General features: G+C 37.9%; 1 protein-coding gene across 1 annotated transcript; it reads right to left on the reverse strand.

Moving 5' to 3' along the window:
• Positions 1 to 16,312: 16,312 nt before the first annotated feature.
• On the reverse strand, positions 16,313 to 17,018 carry LOC147602888 (uncharacterized). The gene is made up of 2 exons (XM_086797402.1): positions 16,470 to 17,018; positions 16,313 to 16,387 (listed from the first exon to the last, which is right to left on the reverse strand). The coding sequence occupies exons 1-2, from the start codon at positions 17,016 to 17,018 to the stop codon at positions 16,313 to 16,315; spliced, it is 624 nt and encodes a 207-aa protein (XP_086653528.1).
• Between the last annotated feature and the right edge of the window lie 559 nt (positions 17,019 to 17,577).

Genomic DNA, 17,577 nt, shown 5'->3' on the forward strand with positions numbered 1-17,577 from the left:
ATTGCTTAAGCACCTCTATATATCACCTTGAACCATTTGACATCAAAGATGAAGACTAAATTCTGTAAATCCAACCTTAAGAATATCTTTAATAGTTCCACAATACTTAAGATTATCCTCTATGACATTGGTATCATATCTACTAGCTTGATTTTCTTGCTCAAAGTTTTCCATCACACCACAATCAAATGTGTTTCTTTTAGAATCCACACGATTCATGTAAAAGTTCCTTTCTTATGACCATATTGCATTATATAGTTTGTACTAACATTAAACAAAAGCATGACATTTAGTATAGTGCATTAAACAAGGTATATACTCTTGCAAACTCATGCTCTTCTCTTGTGATCATCTCTCCGTTTTGTGATGCCATCAATATTGCCATACGAGGCCATTCTATATTGATCACATTTGGTAGAGGTTCCAAGCTAGGCAGGAATGGTAATCGTCTATTTGCTCTTTTGAAAGCTATTCTCTCATCCTTTTGTCTATTGATTGCATCCTTGTATCTCCCAATCCACTTCCCCATGATGGGACTATTTAGAATGTAGAATAAATTCACCTTGTGGCATAATGCTTCATCCAATCTTCATTGCCTTCCTTTTCCCTGAGGCACATTAGTGATTAGTTGGTCATCCTCCTTATTGCTCCATAATCGTGGCATGGAAGGATCTATAAGAGATAGATGTTTTGTGATATACACAAGAGACTCTTGCATCAACCATCCCTCTTCCATGCTTGGCTCTCGCCTTTCTCTTTGTCTCACAAAGTCCTTTAAGGTTTTCATGAACCTTTCAAGGAAAAACATCCATAAAACAGAAACAACACCACACAAGGTTACTTGATCAACCAAATGCACCACAAGATGGAATTGGCTAGTGAGAAATGTTCTAGGAAAGTTGTCCTCGATCATACACACTACCTCAATAGAGCATTAAGACGAGCCATCTCAATGGATGTAGGATCTATCTCCTTTAAGGATATGTGCCTACATACATAGCAATCATGTATACTATTTATCAATACATAACTTGTGAACGCATGAGAATACCAAATATGCAATATAACTTAGCTAGTGAATTGAAGAGAAGATTCATACCTCACCAAGCTTCCCATTTTTTAAATATCCTCTCTCACCTTCTTGTCTCCACAACCAACTGTAGAAATTGGAAGAATAAACTATGCATAGAAAAAAATGGAAGTTAGTATAAAGCCGACAAATTATGTACCATAAATAGAAAATGAACAAGCGAATATTTATGTACTTGAGGCCAATCATGTGTCTTGAGGCCATATAATTGTACCTCTCCTTTCTTTTTGGTCTTTGTGAAGGCACTCTTCCATGAATGCATTACTCTTGTTAGTGTACAAAAGAAGCAATCACACTTTTCACCTTAATGTGCTCCTTCTTGGTTAATACCCATGGTGGTGCCTTTGGTAGGGCCATGGTGCCACTCTCACTTTCAATTGTCCATGCACTTTAAAGGTGTCCAATGTTTAGTACGTTATCCCTTACATACACACTCTGTATCTCTTTTACTAATTAAATTTTTCCAAATAGTTGTTGCCACATTCTTGAAGATATGCATGGGATCTAAGAGATATGCATGGGATCTAAGAGATAATTTATCTTCATGTCACACCAATATGAAAGTCAAAAGAAGATTTAGTGTCTAGACATCCCATTGGGTGGTGGATTGGGGGTGCTTCTCCATGCCTCAAACCAATCTCTACCTCTCATCACAAGTGATGAGACCTCATGTGGAACATACTTGGGATGTGGAGGGATAAATCAATAAAGTTTGTCATATGCCACCTTCTTAAGTGTAGAGGATCTTTCTGAAATAAGTAATGGTCCCTCGATGGTCCACAAATCGGATATGCATGATGTTCGGAGGTTCCTAAACCTATTTTAAAATTGAGATGATTGAGAGGTAGAGACATAAATTTAAAGTTTAAAGCTTAAAGCTTAAAGTTATCTAGTTCAAGTAGGTATCTAAGCACTCCAAAAACCAAGATAGTCATGCATCGTCCAAAGAAAAACTCTTTTCACCTCCGTCTCATGCCTATTTATTGGCCTTGAAACTTCATGTACTTTATTACCTCGCCGTAGTGTCTCAATCTCCTCAATGAAAGGCTCGAGGTACACATCCATGTTAGCCACCTTATACTTTCGTGGTACAAGGAGTGCAAGCATGACATAACCTTTCATGATTGCCACCCATGGAGGAAGGTTGTAATTCACCAATATAATAGAACAAGTAGACCATGATGTGGACTTGAAGCCAAATGGATTAACACCATCCATGCCCAAGACAAGACGTAAGTGACGAGGCTCATCTTTAAACTCTGGCCATTGATACTGCACAAGTTGCCATGTCGGTGAATCAGCTACGATCCTCATGATGCCATCGGTTGAGTGATGAGTAGTATTCCATGTCATGAGTTATGTAATCCCCTTACATTGTTTACTTTTTAGAATGTGACCTTATAATGGACAATTAAAAAATATTGGGTGATCCCACCAGCTACTAGGAATGGATTAAAGAATGAAGATAATCCCTAAGTTGGTCCCCCTTAGTGATGCCAAATATTAAGTTCCTGTCAATGTGATGCCAATTATATTCATATCAAGATATTACCTTAGCCTTGTTGATTCATGTGTTTTATACCTTTTTAGGCCACAAAAAAGTAAATCTATATCGATGTGATGTGCTAGCTTATCCATTGTATACTTACTCCATTGTGTCACACTAGAATGCTTCTTTTCTAAGGGGGTGAGGGTAGAGCTTCCCTTTCCTAGATGAAGGTGAGAAGGAGATATTCTTCATGGTGATTATCTCTTACAAAAGGTGGTTTGGGACAAAGCTAATAGAAGTTGGAAACCCATAAAAAACCTAGATCTAGTATGCATCCATCAAGCAAGCAAGATTTAATAACATACATGCATTCAAGAGTAGAGGAGAGAAGATCTCACAAGTACACAAGTACTCTTACTTGAATCCATACATCCAAGTAGAGAGAAGATATCATAAGTATTCTATTATTGTAAGGGAATGAATGTGTATTTCTTATTGTCAAATTTGGCCCAAATACAAGTGAATAGTGTTCATGCTAGGTAGGCCAATACATGAAAATCTTCTCATCATCTTTCTCATTTCCTCCTTCTCCTTCATTTGACTGCCAGCCTCTTCTAGAATTCCCAACATAAATATAGGCAAATCATAAGTTACATGCTTTAAACCTTAACTAGCAAACCATTATACTTACATAGTTAACAATGTGGGCCCAATTATTTTGATGCCCTTCTTACTTCAAATTCTCAAGAAATGTAGGTGTTCAATGCCTCCATGCATAGTTGTACTCATCCTACATATAGGCACATCAAGTAGCTTCCATAAAAGACAATTAAGCATATATTGTACAAGTCTATGTGTAAACACATGGAGTAAATGCGAGAAATTCACTTACAAAGTATGCATGGAAGTGTCCAGCACTATTGTGTTGTCAAGATGAGAAGCCACCCAAACTTTGAAATGTGCTCTAAGATGCCTCTCGTTGTTTCTTATATTTATCCACGAGGGTGTTAAGTATATGGGCTTTTATCTTCCTCCAATTGCCATCGAGATAAAAGGGGCTTATTTTTCTCCTCTTTAATCACATCTCCTAATTTTGACCTTCAATGGCTCATTATGCGGACATCATCCTCTTGAGGATCCACTTTTTGCTAAAGTTGGCATCTTTGTTGGGATTCAAGAACTCTTGATAGAGTTGGTCAAGGATTTAGCTCTTCTTCTTATTTGGTTAATCCTTCCACTTTGGGAGGATATTATGGCTAAACTGCACCAATAAGAGTTAAAACATATGTGCTGAGATATCACATGCACCATCCTCAACAATGATGGATCCATCATCGTATCACTAATAATTGTAGCTGAAAGGAGAGCAAGGAGTGTGAGGATATGGAAAGTGAGGAATAATAGGAGTAAATATGCCTAGAGGGGGGCAGAGAGATTGGCCTTTGCCCACTGCGGAAATTCTCTCTCACAAGACAATATAGTGGACTATGAGAATCAATCAATCCCACCACCACCACCACAACCATTACCACCATCACCACTAGTATTGTCATTGTGGAGGCTGCTAGCACTCTACATAGAGTGAAAACTCCCTCTGTCTCCTCAGAGGCCTAATGATGGGTTATGCATGCTAAGCTCTAGCCTGGATGCCTCCTACTACTCAGGGGAGAGCATACAAAAGATGTTTTGGATTGCGTTCAATGTGTAATCTTATGGATTATAAACCACGATCTAGGAGGTGAGTCCATAGATCTGAAAAAAATACACAGATAATCTCGAGCATACAATATGCCCAAATATCACATAAAGCAAGGCCTCATTTAGAAACTTAGTTCTGGATATTGAGAAGTATGCATAGAGAAACATACAAAGATTCTTATGCACAAGAGAAACATGCATAAATTCTTCTTCATAAGAGTCTAAGCGTAGAGTCTATGCACAAGACTAACTATGCAATAGACTCTGTGCATAAAGTCTTATGGCATAAGACTATTCAGAGACTCCATGCATAAGATGTTAAAAAAGACTCTATGCATAATACTATGCAAAAGAATATTATGTTGCATAGAGCTCTATGTATGCATAAGAGCATATGTAGATCTCTATCCATACATGTATAGAGACCTTTTTAAGAGAGGTCTCTTTGCATGCATGAATAGAGAGCTTTAAAAGAAGAACGTATTTCGAAACAAAGTTTTCCCAAGCACCCTATAGCAAAGAGCATGGTGGTTGGACTTGTCCTACCAGAAATGAAGAGAGATTGAGCAACATCGTAAAAAGCTAGAAAAAAAATTCATAAGAGGATAAATAAGCAATACTACATGCATACATGGCTTCATTATAGAAAGCATTCATGGAACATAACTATGCAATAGACTCTATACATAATACTACGGGCATACATGGCTTCATTATAGAAAGCATTCATGGCACATAACTATGCAATAGACTCTATACATAATACTCTGTAAAAGACTCTTATGCATAAGGCTATGCAATAGACTCTATTATATAATACTTTGCAATAGACTCCATACATAATACTATGAAAAAAACCCGTATTCATTACATCATAGAATAGACTCTATACATAGATTTTATGCATAATACTATGAAAAATATTCTTATGCATAACACTATATAATAGATTCTATGAATACAGTCTTATGCATAGACTCTTTGCATAGACTTGGAGCATAGGGTAACATGCATAAGGGTTGTCTCATAGAGTATTATGAATAATACTATGAAAAATATTTTTGTGCATAAGACTATATAACAGATTCTATACATATACTCGGAGAATAGAGTCATACGCATAAGGGTTGTCGCATAGTCTTACGCATAACACTGTGCAATAGACTCTATGCATATAGTCTTATGCATAGACTTTATATGTAATATGCAAACACTCTCTGTAGATCTCTAGGCATGTCTTTTGCATACTGCATAAAGGAAATGGTTCTATAGCACCCCATGGTGCATCATAAGAAATTTTGGTATGCTTAAGACTTACTCGTGGAGATTTTTCTTGTTTCTAAGCTTCATCAGAGACAACCTACAAAACAAAGAACCAAAATATACAAGAAAACATTAGCTTATAATTCATGCTTAGAACATAGATATGGGAGCATGCACGCTTATGCATGATCCCAAGCTTAAAATAACAAGCACCTGCCAACGTGGGTGTTACAAAACCATAAACATTGTAAGAAAAGAGGATGCAAAATATGGTGTGTTACTTGTGTTAATTGGTTGCATAAATGCCTGCAGTGTTGTGCCAAACCTAAGAAAAGACCCATAAAACTCAAAAAACCCAGAACTTAAAATCCTAAACTGAAAATAACTTGCAATTTTTTAAAAAAAAAACATATCCCTAACATGTAGGAAACCCTTTCTTGCAAGGGAGAGGATCAAGGAAAAGTAGAGAAGATCCGTACTAGGGTTTAGGGATGAGATGGGAGAAGAGAGAGAAGAGAAGCTTTTCGTAACAAATTATTGAAAAGAGGAAGAAGAGGAGGATTTTTCTCGGTTTAAGTTTTTTTGCACCGTTGCCATAATCATAGGTATATATTTTATCTAGATTCAGCATATTTATCACTAAAAGTATTGGTATATGTGTTAATAAAAGCATCAAACCTTGACGTACATATCGATGCCACCTACACTAAAAATTAATTATTGATATTGATTGACTAAAAAATTATACATACACACACACACACACGCACGCACACACATGTCATGTATCCTATTTTGCCATCAATCTATCTTGATTCTCTCTCTCTCTCTCTCTCTCTATTTGTCTATCTACCTCTTTGTCTATCTACCTCTCTCTCTCTCTCTCTCTCTCTCTCTCTCTCTCTCTATTTGTCTATCTACCTCTCTGTCTCTCTCTATAGATAATTGTTCATCTTTGAATGCTAAGTGGTTGGAAGAGAGAGTGCAGGGCCCTTGCACACATTGTAATTACTTGATTAGAAGAGAACATTAAATCACCATCTTAGATGAAGAATAATAGAGAGAGCTTTAGAGATCCATATTGCAACACATAGGAAACTTTTATTTGTTAAGTTAATGGCTCTTTCTCTCTCACACACACACACACGCTTTCTCTCTCAATCACACACTCTCTTTCTAAAGCATCATAATTTGTAGTCTCTTCACTATTCCGCCTTTGCCAAGTCTGGGCCCCAAAAAGATACCCCATACATCATTGTGTTGGACCAATCAAAGTATCAAATAACCAGCATTGATATTAGCGTCAGAGAAGTGGATCGTAAAAATGGACCTGAAAACATTCTCTCTCCAATGATCAACGGTAGCATATCCCCATGCCAAACATGCCTTGGTGTGAGCGATGCATGATAAATAGCAGGCTAGTGAAAGTGATCCCTAGATACACATAATTATTTGACAAACTCAAACTCATCTCTCCTCTTCTGATAGTAAAAGAGTTTCTAGATCCAACTAGATAGGAGGTGTTAAAAAGAATAATCTTAGTCTTCTAAAGATTTAATGTGAAGTGTTATGATCTATTCTAACTCTCTCTCATTCACAAAAAAGAAGAAACAAGAAATAAATGTCATGTTAACTTGCCTTACATCCAAGCTCGTTGGGAGGCATCCAAATGTACTAGTGGTTGCTAGCTTCCCTCCTTTAAGCTCTACCTTCCAAGTTTTCACCAAGAAAGCTCTTATTACTGCAACTGGTGCAAGGACTCAATCCTCTCACTTTCTACTCTCTCTCACACATAAAGAACATGTACTAAGATCACTCCATCGTCTAATGTCCCTCACATAGATAAGAGCAAGTTGATAAGTAGAGAACTCAATTGATACAAAAAGGGGGATTGTGGCTTTTCATTATGAGGAAATTGTTTACACAGAAATGACTCTTATTTTCCCTTGGGTTGCTCACAACATGTAAGTTACCTAAATGAGCTTGGTCATATAAGCGAGCTTTCTCATAAAGGTTACAAATTTAAAATGCCTTTTCATGACACTCATCATTTACTAACTCTTATGTGTGACAGAGATAGCATCTACTTAACCCAAAATGGGGTTAACATCCTTCTCTACTTGATGTGGATTTTATCCTTCAAAAATCTTATCATGGCCCAAAACCTTGATCTCCTAGTTTGAACCTATAATGATTGTGGCATTCGTCGAGGCTCTTGAGGGTAGTTATCTAAAGTAAGGATACGGTGTCTAGAATCCTATATCTACCATGTTTGTAGGCATGTAAGATGGTAGGAACAAAGACAATGGTAGTAATGCATCATCATATACATATGCGTGTAAGCAATGCCAACTCGCTTTTTGTGATCCAGACAAATGGAGTCATGGATGAAAACATCACAGTCCCTGGTTTCGCAGCGGTTGAGGCTAGGGTTCCTACACTCTGGACGCAGAAATGCCCACATATAACTGCTAGCTGCGCTCAGGTTAGGGGTGGTAATTTGGATTCCCACGTTATGCAGCAATTACCGGTGTACTTGATTTTTTATTTCATGAATACAAAAGATTAATCGCCATCTTTTAACAATGTCTGTGCCCAATGTTACATTTCTTACCCCCGGAATTCTACATCTACGTCTAAGTAAAGAGATGGCATTCACGTGAAATTGGTAGAAAAGAGCATGATGTGGATGTATGTGGCTCTGCGACAGCACCATTTTCTTTACGGGTGGGTTCACGCTTTTTGTGAGTAATGGGAAGGCATGTTGACAAGCGAATAAAGGGAGGTAGGCAGCAATACATGGTAGTGGAGAAAGGATGGAGGATTGCGTTGATCAGGATTGGATCTCTCTCTCTCTTTCTCTCTCTCTCTCACACACACACACACATATACACACACACACACACACACACTCACTCTCAGACGGGACCAGTACGTACTACCCATTATATGCCTTTTCCTTGTGGGCGCACTTTTCATGTCTCCAAAAGACAGGAATCAGAGGACGCGCTTACAACGGCACATTATATCCTTTCAAAACAGTAATGATACTCTATGATGTGATTAATTAGTTCATTTGAAACGTGTGAAGGGGGAGCTGATCACCACACTAACTTTGTCCAAATCCAAACCCCCCCTCTTTACTTTTTCTGCTTGGACGTTACTTAGAATGCCTGTCCATGACAATTTTTGTCCACTCACTTTCCTCCCACCTGCTTCACACACATGATGCCTTGAACGTAATTTTTTTTGGAAAAGATGGACTGAGAAGCCCTCCTAGACTTCAGAGCATGCGGCCGCCCAAAAGCTTTGAAGTCCAGAAGGGTTTCTCTGTCTCTAATGGATCTTCTCCTTGCAGAGATAAGTGACTGAAGAACTTGGCTCTTACAGAAATGTACAGACGTACTAGCAGAAGCCAGCTGAGTAACTTCTCACCCATACTTCTCCTTGGATCTGAGGAGTGTTCCACCTTCCACCTTGCTTCAGCATCTGACCTTTGCATGCATACAGCCTGCCATCTTTATGTGGCCAGTTAGCTTTCTACTCTACTTGAATTTTCGCCCAATTGCAGGTATGTGTGGGGCGTTTGATGGATGCAGAGGCGTCATAGAAGGTCTGCAATTTGGAACTAGGCCTTCTACTTCAGCATCTACATGTTGGTGTTACAGCAACAACCTTGCGTGAGACAAGTAGGCAGAGCTCGTAGCATACATCTTTTTAGTGCTGGTGGGAGATGATCTCGAATTGTTCCAGACTTCATGGTCTGGGTGGCATCTAATTAAGTCTCAAAAGTGCCTTTGCAGCATTTCAAACACTGATGAACTGTAAGCTCCTTTTGAGGCACTGCTTGTGTAAATTGGGTGCATCCCGGCTATAAATATGCCTTGGAACCAACGTCGACACGAAACTATCACCCGTGGTAAGACATGCGGGATAAAATTTGGTATGTACTTAAACAGGCATTGGCTCGTTTGTGGTCTGAGAAAAATTTGATGCGGTTGCTCTCAATAAAGTTGCCCATGAAGGCTTTTACATACATTTTGATTTGTGTTGAGTTGATGCTCGTATCCTGTCTCTTTTTTTCTTTCCATTGAGGTCTTAGTGTATTCCTAGTTCCACATGGGAAGTTCACTTAGGTACACACCATACTATTTTACCACATACATGGTACTCAGGGGTACCACCTTTTCAAATATTGGCTACTTTGTAGGTAGTGGACAAGCTACGGGAGGAAACATACAAGTTAGTCACTTGGTCGATTGAAGTGAACACTCTGCACAACTCTAGTAGAACTGGGCATCACAAGTTCAGTTGCGATGTTCGATGTCTATGGTAACCATCATCCCTCATCCAGAACGTGAGCTTGAAGGGCAAGCATTGCACACTGATGTCGCCGACAAGTATCATGACAATCGAACGATGATGGCCAACTTTAGCTGTATGAATGGCAGCCTACATGCCCATCTACATGTGGATATATCTTTAGTATGAGGTGTCTCCAATAAGATTTGAACCCAAGACCTCCTGTAAGAAGTCCAAATCCTTATCCACTACGCTACTAGCTTGGGGACTAGATCGAGGCATTCACATGTTATGTTGGCTATATTAAGAGTACATTTCATGTCTCCCTTAAGAGCAGACACAAGTTACAACTAGGGCATTCATTTGATGGGTGCATTCGAAAGGTTAAGGGATCATTTTGTAACTCACAGATTTAGTGTATATTTATATGGCTATCATTTCTTTTAAGCCCCCATAAAAGAGCATTGAATTTCAAAGGTGCATATGAGTTTATTGTTCAAATTTTTTTATTTTTATTGTTTTTGGGGGGAAACCAGCACTTTTTATCGCTCACCTTGTCCTAGTCTATCTTGGATGCATGGCTCTGCCTGCCTTTCCCTTTTTGGAATGGCCTTCAGACATGAAACTTTCTATGCAAGGTATGTGAACACATTTGCCCAAGTGTCCATTTCTTTTTGTCCGGTGTCCACCCCGTGGGGTTTTGGAACTATGTGTTATAAGCTAATCATTAGAGCGTGGTCTCGCCAATCCATGACTGCATTTTGAAATGTAACGTACCATACAGCCTTCATGCAGTTGAAGACTTTTGAGTCACGTGCATGTGCGGCGGGCTGGAGACTCCTTTGTGCACCGAATGTAAGAGGGCTCTTTAAAATTAGGGCAAATATGGGTGGTAGGGGCATGGCTTGGCTTTGGCGCACAAGACAAACTAAGCAGAGCAAGATGGTGTAGGTTGTCTTGAGTGCACGAGATGTCGTGGGCATGTATCTCAAGGTACAATGCTGCTGCTACAAAGAGAGAAAGCCCTGCAATATGGCCAACCCCAAAGCCTACATCAGGTATGCCTAGGTGACAACTCTAATATGGGCGACCATAGAGGACAACGTGAGGCACTGGGAATAAACTGGTAACGAATCAAGCTCGCACGGTCAGTCATATAATCCGCCAATTAAGAGCTTGTCCCTCCTCTATGGCAACAGGAGGAGCAGCTAGGGGTAGAGTAATTTGCGAACTACGGTACTATCGGATCTCCTGTTTACAACATACCCAAGAAAATACTTTAAAAAATAATACAATCAGATTATAGTCTTAAAAAGAAAACAAAAAAAAAACATAAGAATAATGTATAAGGCATGCGATCTAAAGAAAACTGAATGTTGTGGCTCATAACGTGTGAGAAGCATCTTCCCACTAGCCAATTTAACTTGCATTAGTTTACCACTTCTTTGGTCTAGATTCAATTTTTGTAAACAACCAAGCTATATGAATGAATGAGTACTACCAGAATCAATTAGAATCTTAAATTGCTTACCTTCGTATTATATTGGTGTTTAGATAACAGAGAATTGTTGATTCTGAACTTCAAGTGGAATTCTTACTGCTTCTTCTTCCTCCAAGTGTACAATAATAACAGCTTTGGTCATAGCAGACTGAGTTTGGAAGTTCTTTCTCTAGTGCTTTGGCTATTCTTGGTCCTAGCACATATTCAATAGAGTAGTTGTGGCCTCGAGGGCCTCTTCTTGGCTCTGGCACATGTGCAATGGAGTAGATATGGCCCTTTCATCATTTCTTGGTTGATTTTCATGTGCAATGGAGGAGATATGGCCCTTTGGCTACTTCTTAGCCCTAGCACATATACAATAGAGGATGTGACTCCAATAGAAACTCTAAAACCTAAGGAGAATCCCACAAATGGAGGTTGTAGAAGCGTGTTTAGGACTAGTTAGCCAAGTTAGTGTAAGAAGCATAGGGAGCGATCCAGAATGAGCAAGAGGGGACAGTCCAGAATGATGAACAAGTTCCTTCCGAAGTAAAGGTAGCAGTAATAGGTCTTAAATTTTCTATACAGATGCCTAGAGTAAGTAAAAGTAATTCTATAGAATTGATAAAGAATAATAAAAGGATACAAGAGTGCTCAAAATTGCCAGAGGTATCGAGAGTGTGCCAGAAAGAGCCCAAGACACCTAAACCAGAGCATGGAAGAAGCCAAGAACACCATATTGGAAAATTTGGGAATTTCCTAAGTCCCACTTTGAGAAATAGACCTATTTTTTGTGCATTTTGTATAGAAATATTTGTATTTTTATAGCCAAACCTAAAAGTTTACCTTATCTATGAGAATAAAGCAAATTAAATGTTGAAAAAATAACTAGAAAAGTATAGAGTGTGTGTGTTTTCCTAAGGAATTTTTTCTTTACTTCACTTTATATTAATACATGATGCTTGGACATCAATGCATTCTCTCTCTCTCTCTCTCTCTCTCTCTCTCTCTCTCTCTCTCTCTCTCTCTCCAACCCTTGACCTTTGACTACATATGCATAGTCGCCATACAATATAATAGTATGGTTATAATTCTGGTTAGCTCTTTCTAGTAAGTTGGAAAGAATATGTATGTGTGGTTAATAGTCTCGAAAAGAAAATCCCAAAAAATATTACTTAGAATTATTTGAGATCAAAGCACACTATATTCTTTTTGTCTATATTTGTGCTGAATGTTTCTAAGTTGGAAAAAGGATATCTACGTTACCCTTGAAAATAAAAATCAAAACAACAATAATGAGACTAATTTGAGATTTAATATATCTAGTATACTTTGCATTCATATCAAAGCACAGTTGGTATATTTTTTCATCAAAACCCGTTCTCTCCATCAAAATATAGTTAGAATATCACTCTTCCACGATGATCTTGTTTACAAAACAATCAAGTCTTCTATGAAATCACAACCCAAAAACCTTGAGCTAGTCTCCAATTATAAACACCAAGGTATAAGTTAGAGACATGAATGTATTGTTGCCTTGTCACATCATTTTTGCGGAAGGTAAAATTCTAAAGTTTTTTAATGAAGTGTCTAGCTACATGACCACAAGATACTTCATAAAAGTATATTTTTGACCGTGTGGCCAAAGATCACAAAAGACAATATTATAGGACTATTGAATTAAGAAGCAACAATGCATATAGTTGCAATGAACATTTTAGAATATATTTCCATACACACATGCTACAACACTTCCCACATTAATATGCATACACGACATATGTGTAGATCATACTTAGAAAAACATATTTTAAGAGGAAAAATATTCGACCATGTGGCCAAATATCAATAGACACCAACTTGATACCTTTGATAATATAAGTCATACCAATATTTCAATCAAAGCAGTGCAATTGCAATTGGCAAAAGCATTGTAGCTATATGATACAAAAAAAATTCTTCCTACATATTTGACCATGTGGTAAAACATCAAAAGATCCAACACTTTAGACAAATATTTGGATCAAAGTAATGCAATTGGAATTGATTCAAGCATTCTAGCTACCATACAAGAAATTGCTTCTTCCAATATAACTTCAACAATATACTTGAAAATAAAATTCAAAACAACAATACCGAGACTAATTTGAGATTTAAACTTTTCTAGTATATTTTGCATTCATGCATGCATTCATTTAATATCAAAGCACAATTAGTATACCTTTTCATAAAAACACAATTTCTCCATCAAATTACATTTAGAATATCATTCTTCATTGAGGAGCTTGTATATAATACAATGAATTCTTCCATGAAATCACAATCCAGAAATCTTGAGCTAGTCTCTCTGATGTTGAACGCATTTATAAACACCAAGGTACAAGTTGTAGAAAAGAGTGTATTATTTTTGTGTCACATCATTTTCGTGGAAAGTACAAATTTTGAAGGTTTTTTATGAAGTGTCTAGCTACACGACCATTTATGTAGTCATCCTTATATCCTAGCTGATGAGCAAGTTGCATTGCTTCCATATCCTTTAGAGTAGAAACCAAAGGAATCCGCTTTAACCTCGATACTTGTGAGACACCCAATGGATGGGTTGGATGAATTGAGACTCTTGATGATGATCCTTGTACAATTGATGATCTCTTCAAGCAAGAAGTGATTGAAGATTGTTTCATATATATTCCATCTCCACGATTGATGTTCTTGGGTTGTACTAATGATGAAGATGACATAGCATTATCATGTCCTTTAAGCCATGTGTCAATCACAACCTTGAATTGTGTGTACAACTCATGTCCATATTGAACTGGCTCAAGTCCATATCGATCAAATTTTATGACTTCACGTGCATCATGGGATCCACTTAAGCGAGTCAAGTAGGGTAGAAGTTCCTCAATCAAGATTGAGTCTCCTTGGTTAACATCAAATGTCTGTGGATAGATGCAGTTCTCAAGAGGGTTAGGACACCCCTTGTAGGGACTATCATCTATCAAAATAGTCTTGCTATGTTCACAAACATTGCCATATTCGTTCCACACATACTGAAGGGGCTTGAACATTGCTTCCACCCCCATCTTGTCTGGCCGATAGATGATCTTGAGTGGATGCGTATGGCATTTCTCCTGTCCCCAAATCATGAAAAAAGGATATCTCCTTTTTGCATAGCTCTCCAAGCAATTGATTATTGCGATGACATTTTTGTGTGAAGCTGTAGACCAAACTCCCACTTGGAATCTTGCAAATGTAGCTTCAAGAAACTCAATGCATCCTGGTCGAAGAACAACCCATTGCTTGCCCACTCGAAAACTTTGGAACCTCTTTGATGTGGAAAAACAACGTTGTAAAAGAAGACCATTGAGATCAAGTATCACACATAGTTTGGTAGCACTTTTCGCCAAGGCCACATCACTTACTTTGTTTGCTCTGCTCAAATCTGCCAAATATGCAAATAGACTATTCTTAGTCAAATTTGAATCATTCTATCATACAACACAAAGGTTAAGAACAAAATAGACATCTAGTCTCTTACAAGTTTTTTTTTCATTTTAGAGCTAGTAAGCTAAGATAAAAACATTATATATAGTTCAATAGGGCTAAGTTTATTGTACTATTCCATATATACATTGTATAAGACATTAAATTTAATATGCAAATAGTATGCATGGATGGTAGATACTTCATCAAAATATATTTTTGACCATCTGGCAAAAAAATCTCAAAAAGTAATATTATATGACTATTGAATTAAGATACAACAATGTATATAGTTGCAATGAACATTTTAGAATATTTTTCCATACACACATGCTACAATATTCCACATTGATGTGCATGTAGAACATGCATGTTGAGCATACTTAGAAAAACATATTTCAAGAGAAAAAATATTAGATCATGTGGCCTAATATCAATAGACACCACATTGACACCTTTGATAATACAAGTCATACCAATGTTTCAATCAAAGCACTGCAATTGAAATTGAAAAACTCAATGTAGTTGTATGACACAAAACATTTTCTTCTAATATATTTGACCACATGGCAAAATATTGAAGGACACAAAACTTTAGAGAAAACCAATACCAACATTTGGATCAAAGTAATGTAATAGCAATTGATTGAAGCATTCTAGCTATACCGTACAAGAAAATATTTCTTCCAACATTATCATGTACTTCATACTTGTATTTTAATATAGAAGCACAAACTTTTTGCAACCAATTTTAGGTACAATATGATGAAAATATTTCTAGAAATAAGGACTCTTAAACAATAAACACAAAACTGAGAGAAATAGGCTTGTAAGGCTTGCTTTAGATAGCACCACAAAATGAGAAAATATGTAGGAAATGTTATGTCATGAAATCATCCTCCAAAACACAAGTTCAACCTTACACCATAGTGTTCTCATTGACAAAAGTTAGAGATAGAGAGGTTCAAACACCTGAAGTAGCCTCTCTTTCATAATAATATTTGCTATGTCTTGGCTTGATTCATCCACACCCTCCGGCGGTAGGTCAAGAGCTAGAGCACCAATGGGAGGAACCTCTTGAGCACTTGTAGGTGGGTTGGCGCTCTCATGGGCTCTCCAACATGCCGCTTCAATCTCTCTTTGCTCTTGACTATTGCACACCACTACAATAGTCTTCATGTGATGTTCCAATGCGAGCGTTGATGCAACACCACATGAGAATATATCACATACAACCTCATGTGCATCATTGAATGCCTTGATTGTAGCCTTGATGACCTTCTTTTTCTTTCTAAATATGGCCTTTGCAATAGTTTTTTCTTCTTCAAGCTCTCCATCCTTTCCTTCTTTGTCAATGGCTTCAATGGATTCATTATCCAAAATGCATGGCTTGTTGGAATTTCCAACATATTGATCTAGATTGATGAAGCTTTTCTCCATGGTCATAAGTGTCAACACAACAAATGAATCCATGGCCCCAAAAGCAAGACTCTTGGCCATTGGTAGGAAGTCATTGGTAGGAAGTCAACACTTCCAACTTGCATATGGTACTTGCATGAAAGATTCTCAAGGGCCTCCTCCATAGCTGCCATTTGTTTGCGGTTGAGAAATGACAACAAAATGAATTGTTTAGGCTCACATGTCATTTTTAACAATGTGAAGACCACCTTTCCAAACATGATAGAATCCCATATCATGCCCCCAACTCCATGTGCTGCTTCTAGGACAACCACACCAATGGTAATAGGATCTTTATACACATTGTATATAAGATCAAATGCCTCAAGGTTGCACCCCACAATATATACTTGCCAAGGTAAGCTAGTAGAAGAATGAAGAGGATCTTGCTTCTTCACAATAAGAAAGTTCACAATGTCTTTTGCACCATTTGGTAATGGTCCTCCATCAGCCCCACGTGTGAGCTTTTTTGACACCCAATCACTGCAAACACCTAAAATCTTTGTGTATACATCGTTGGTGATGTCGTATTCAGCAACAAGATCTTCCCAACTCTTCATCATACTATTGCTAGCATGAGTTGAGGCATTGAAGAGAGAAACTAGCTCCTCATGGAGCACCCTATCTTGCTTGATTTGCTTTGCCCTTGTCTCCATGTCAACAACATCCTCTTTGTCCCATTTGTTTCTAAGAAAGACGATGTGTCCATCATTAACTTCCTTTTGTAATGTGAGGATGTCCCCATCCTTTAGACCCATAAGGCAACGAAAAGTTGCGGGAGAAGGCTGCCTTCCCTTCTTTGTGGTGGTATCCTCTTGAGATGAAAGCTCCCCCTTTAAGTATCTCTTCATGATGGTAATCCAACCATCAAATATCTCTTGTGTGCTCACTATCATATGACAATCACGTGATGCACACTTTTCTCCAATGTATTCTAGAAATCTCTATCAAAAATAAAAATATGAAATGAGAAAGAAAACACCAAATGCATCTTGAATAAGACAAGCTAAGGTTGTACATCATTACCTCCCATGGTACTCTTTGAGGACTACCCTTTGGAAGCCCTTGTTGAGGTTTTGGTGGAGACCCAAATGCTATCCATTGATCCCTTACTTGTTGAAGTTGCTCAAGATAAGGACCATTCTTCATAACATTGTGGGATTCCATATTTGTCATCCTAGAAAGCTCAATGCACATTTCAGCAGGACAGTCCACCAAGATTCTTGCATTCCTTGTGGCATATAGATGTTTGGTTGCTAGGCATCGATGAGTGCTGCTTAGGATATAGATCTTTGTCGCATGGATTGAGTGAAGACC

Source organism: Cibotium barometz, chromosome 65 (genome assembly GCF_041138505.1).
Source record: "Cibotium barometz isolate CiBa-2024 chromosome 65, ASM4113850v1, whole genome shotgun sequence".
NCBI lineage: Eukaryota > Viridiplantae > Streptophyta > Polypodiopsida > Cyatheales > Cibotiaceae > Cibotium > Cibotium barometz.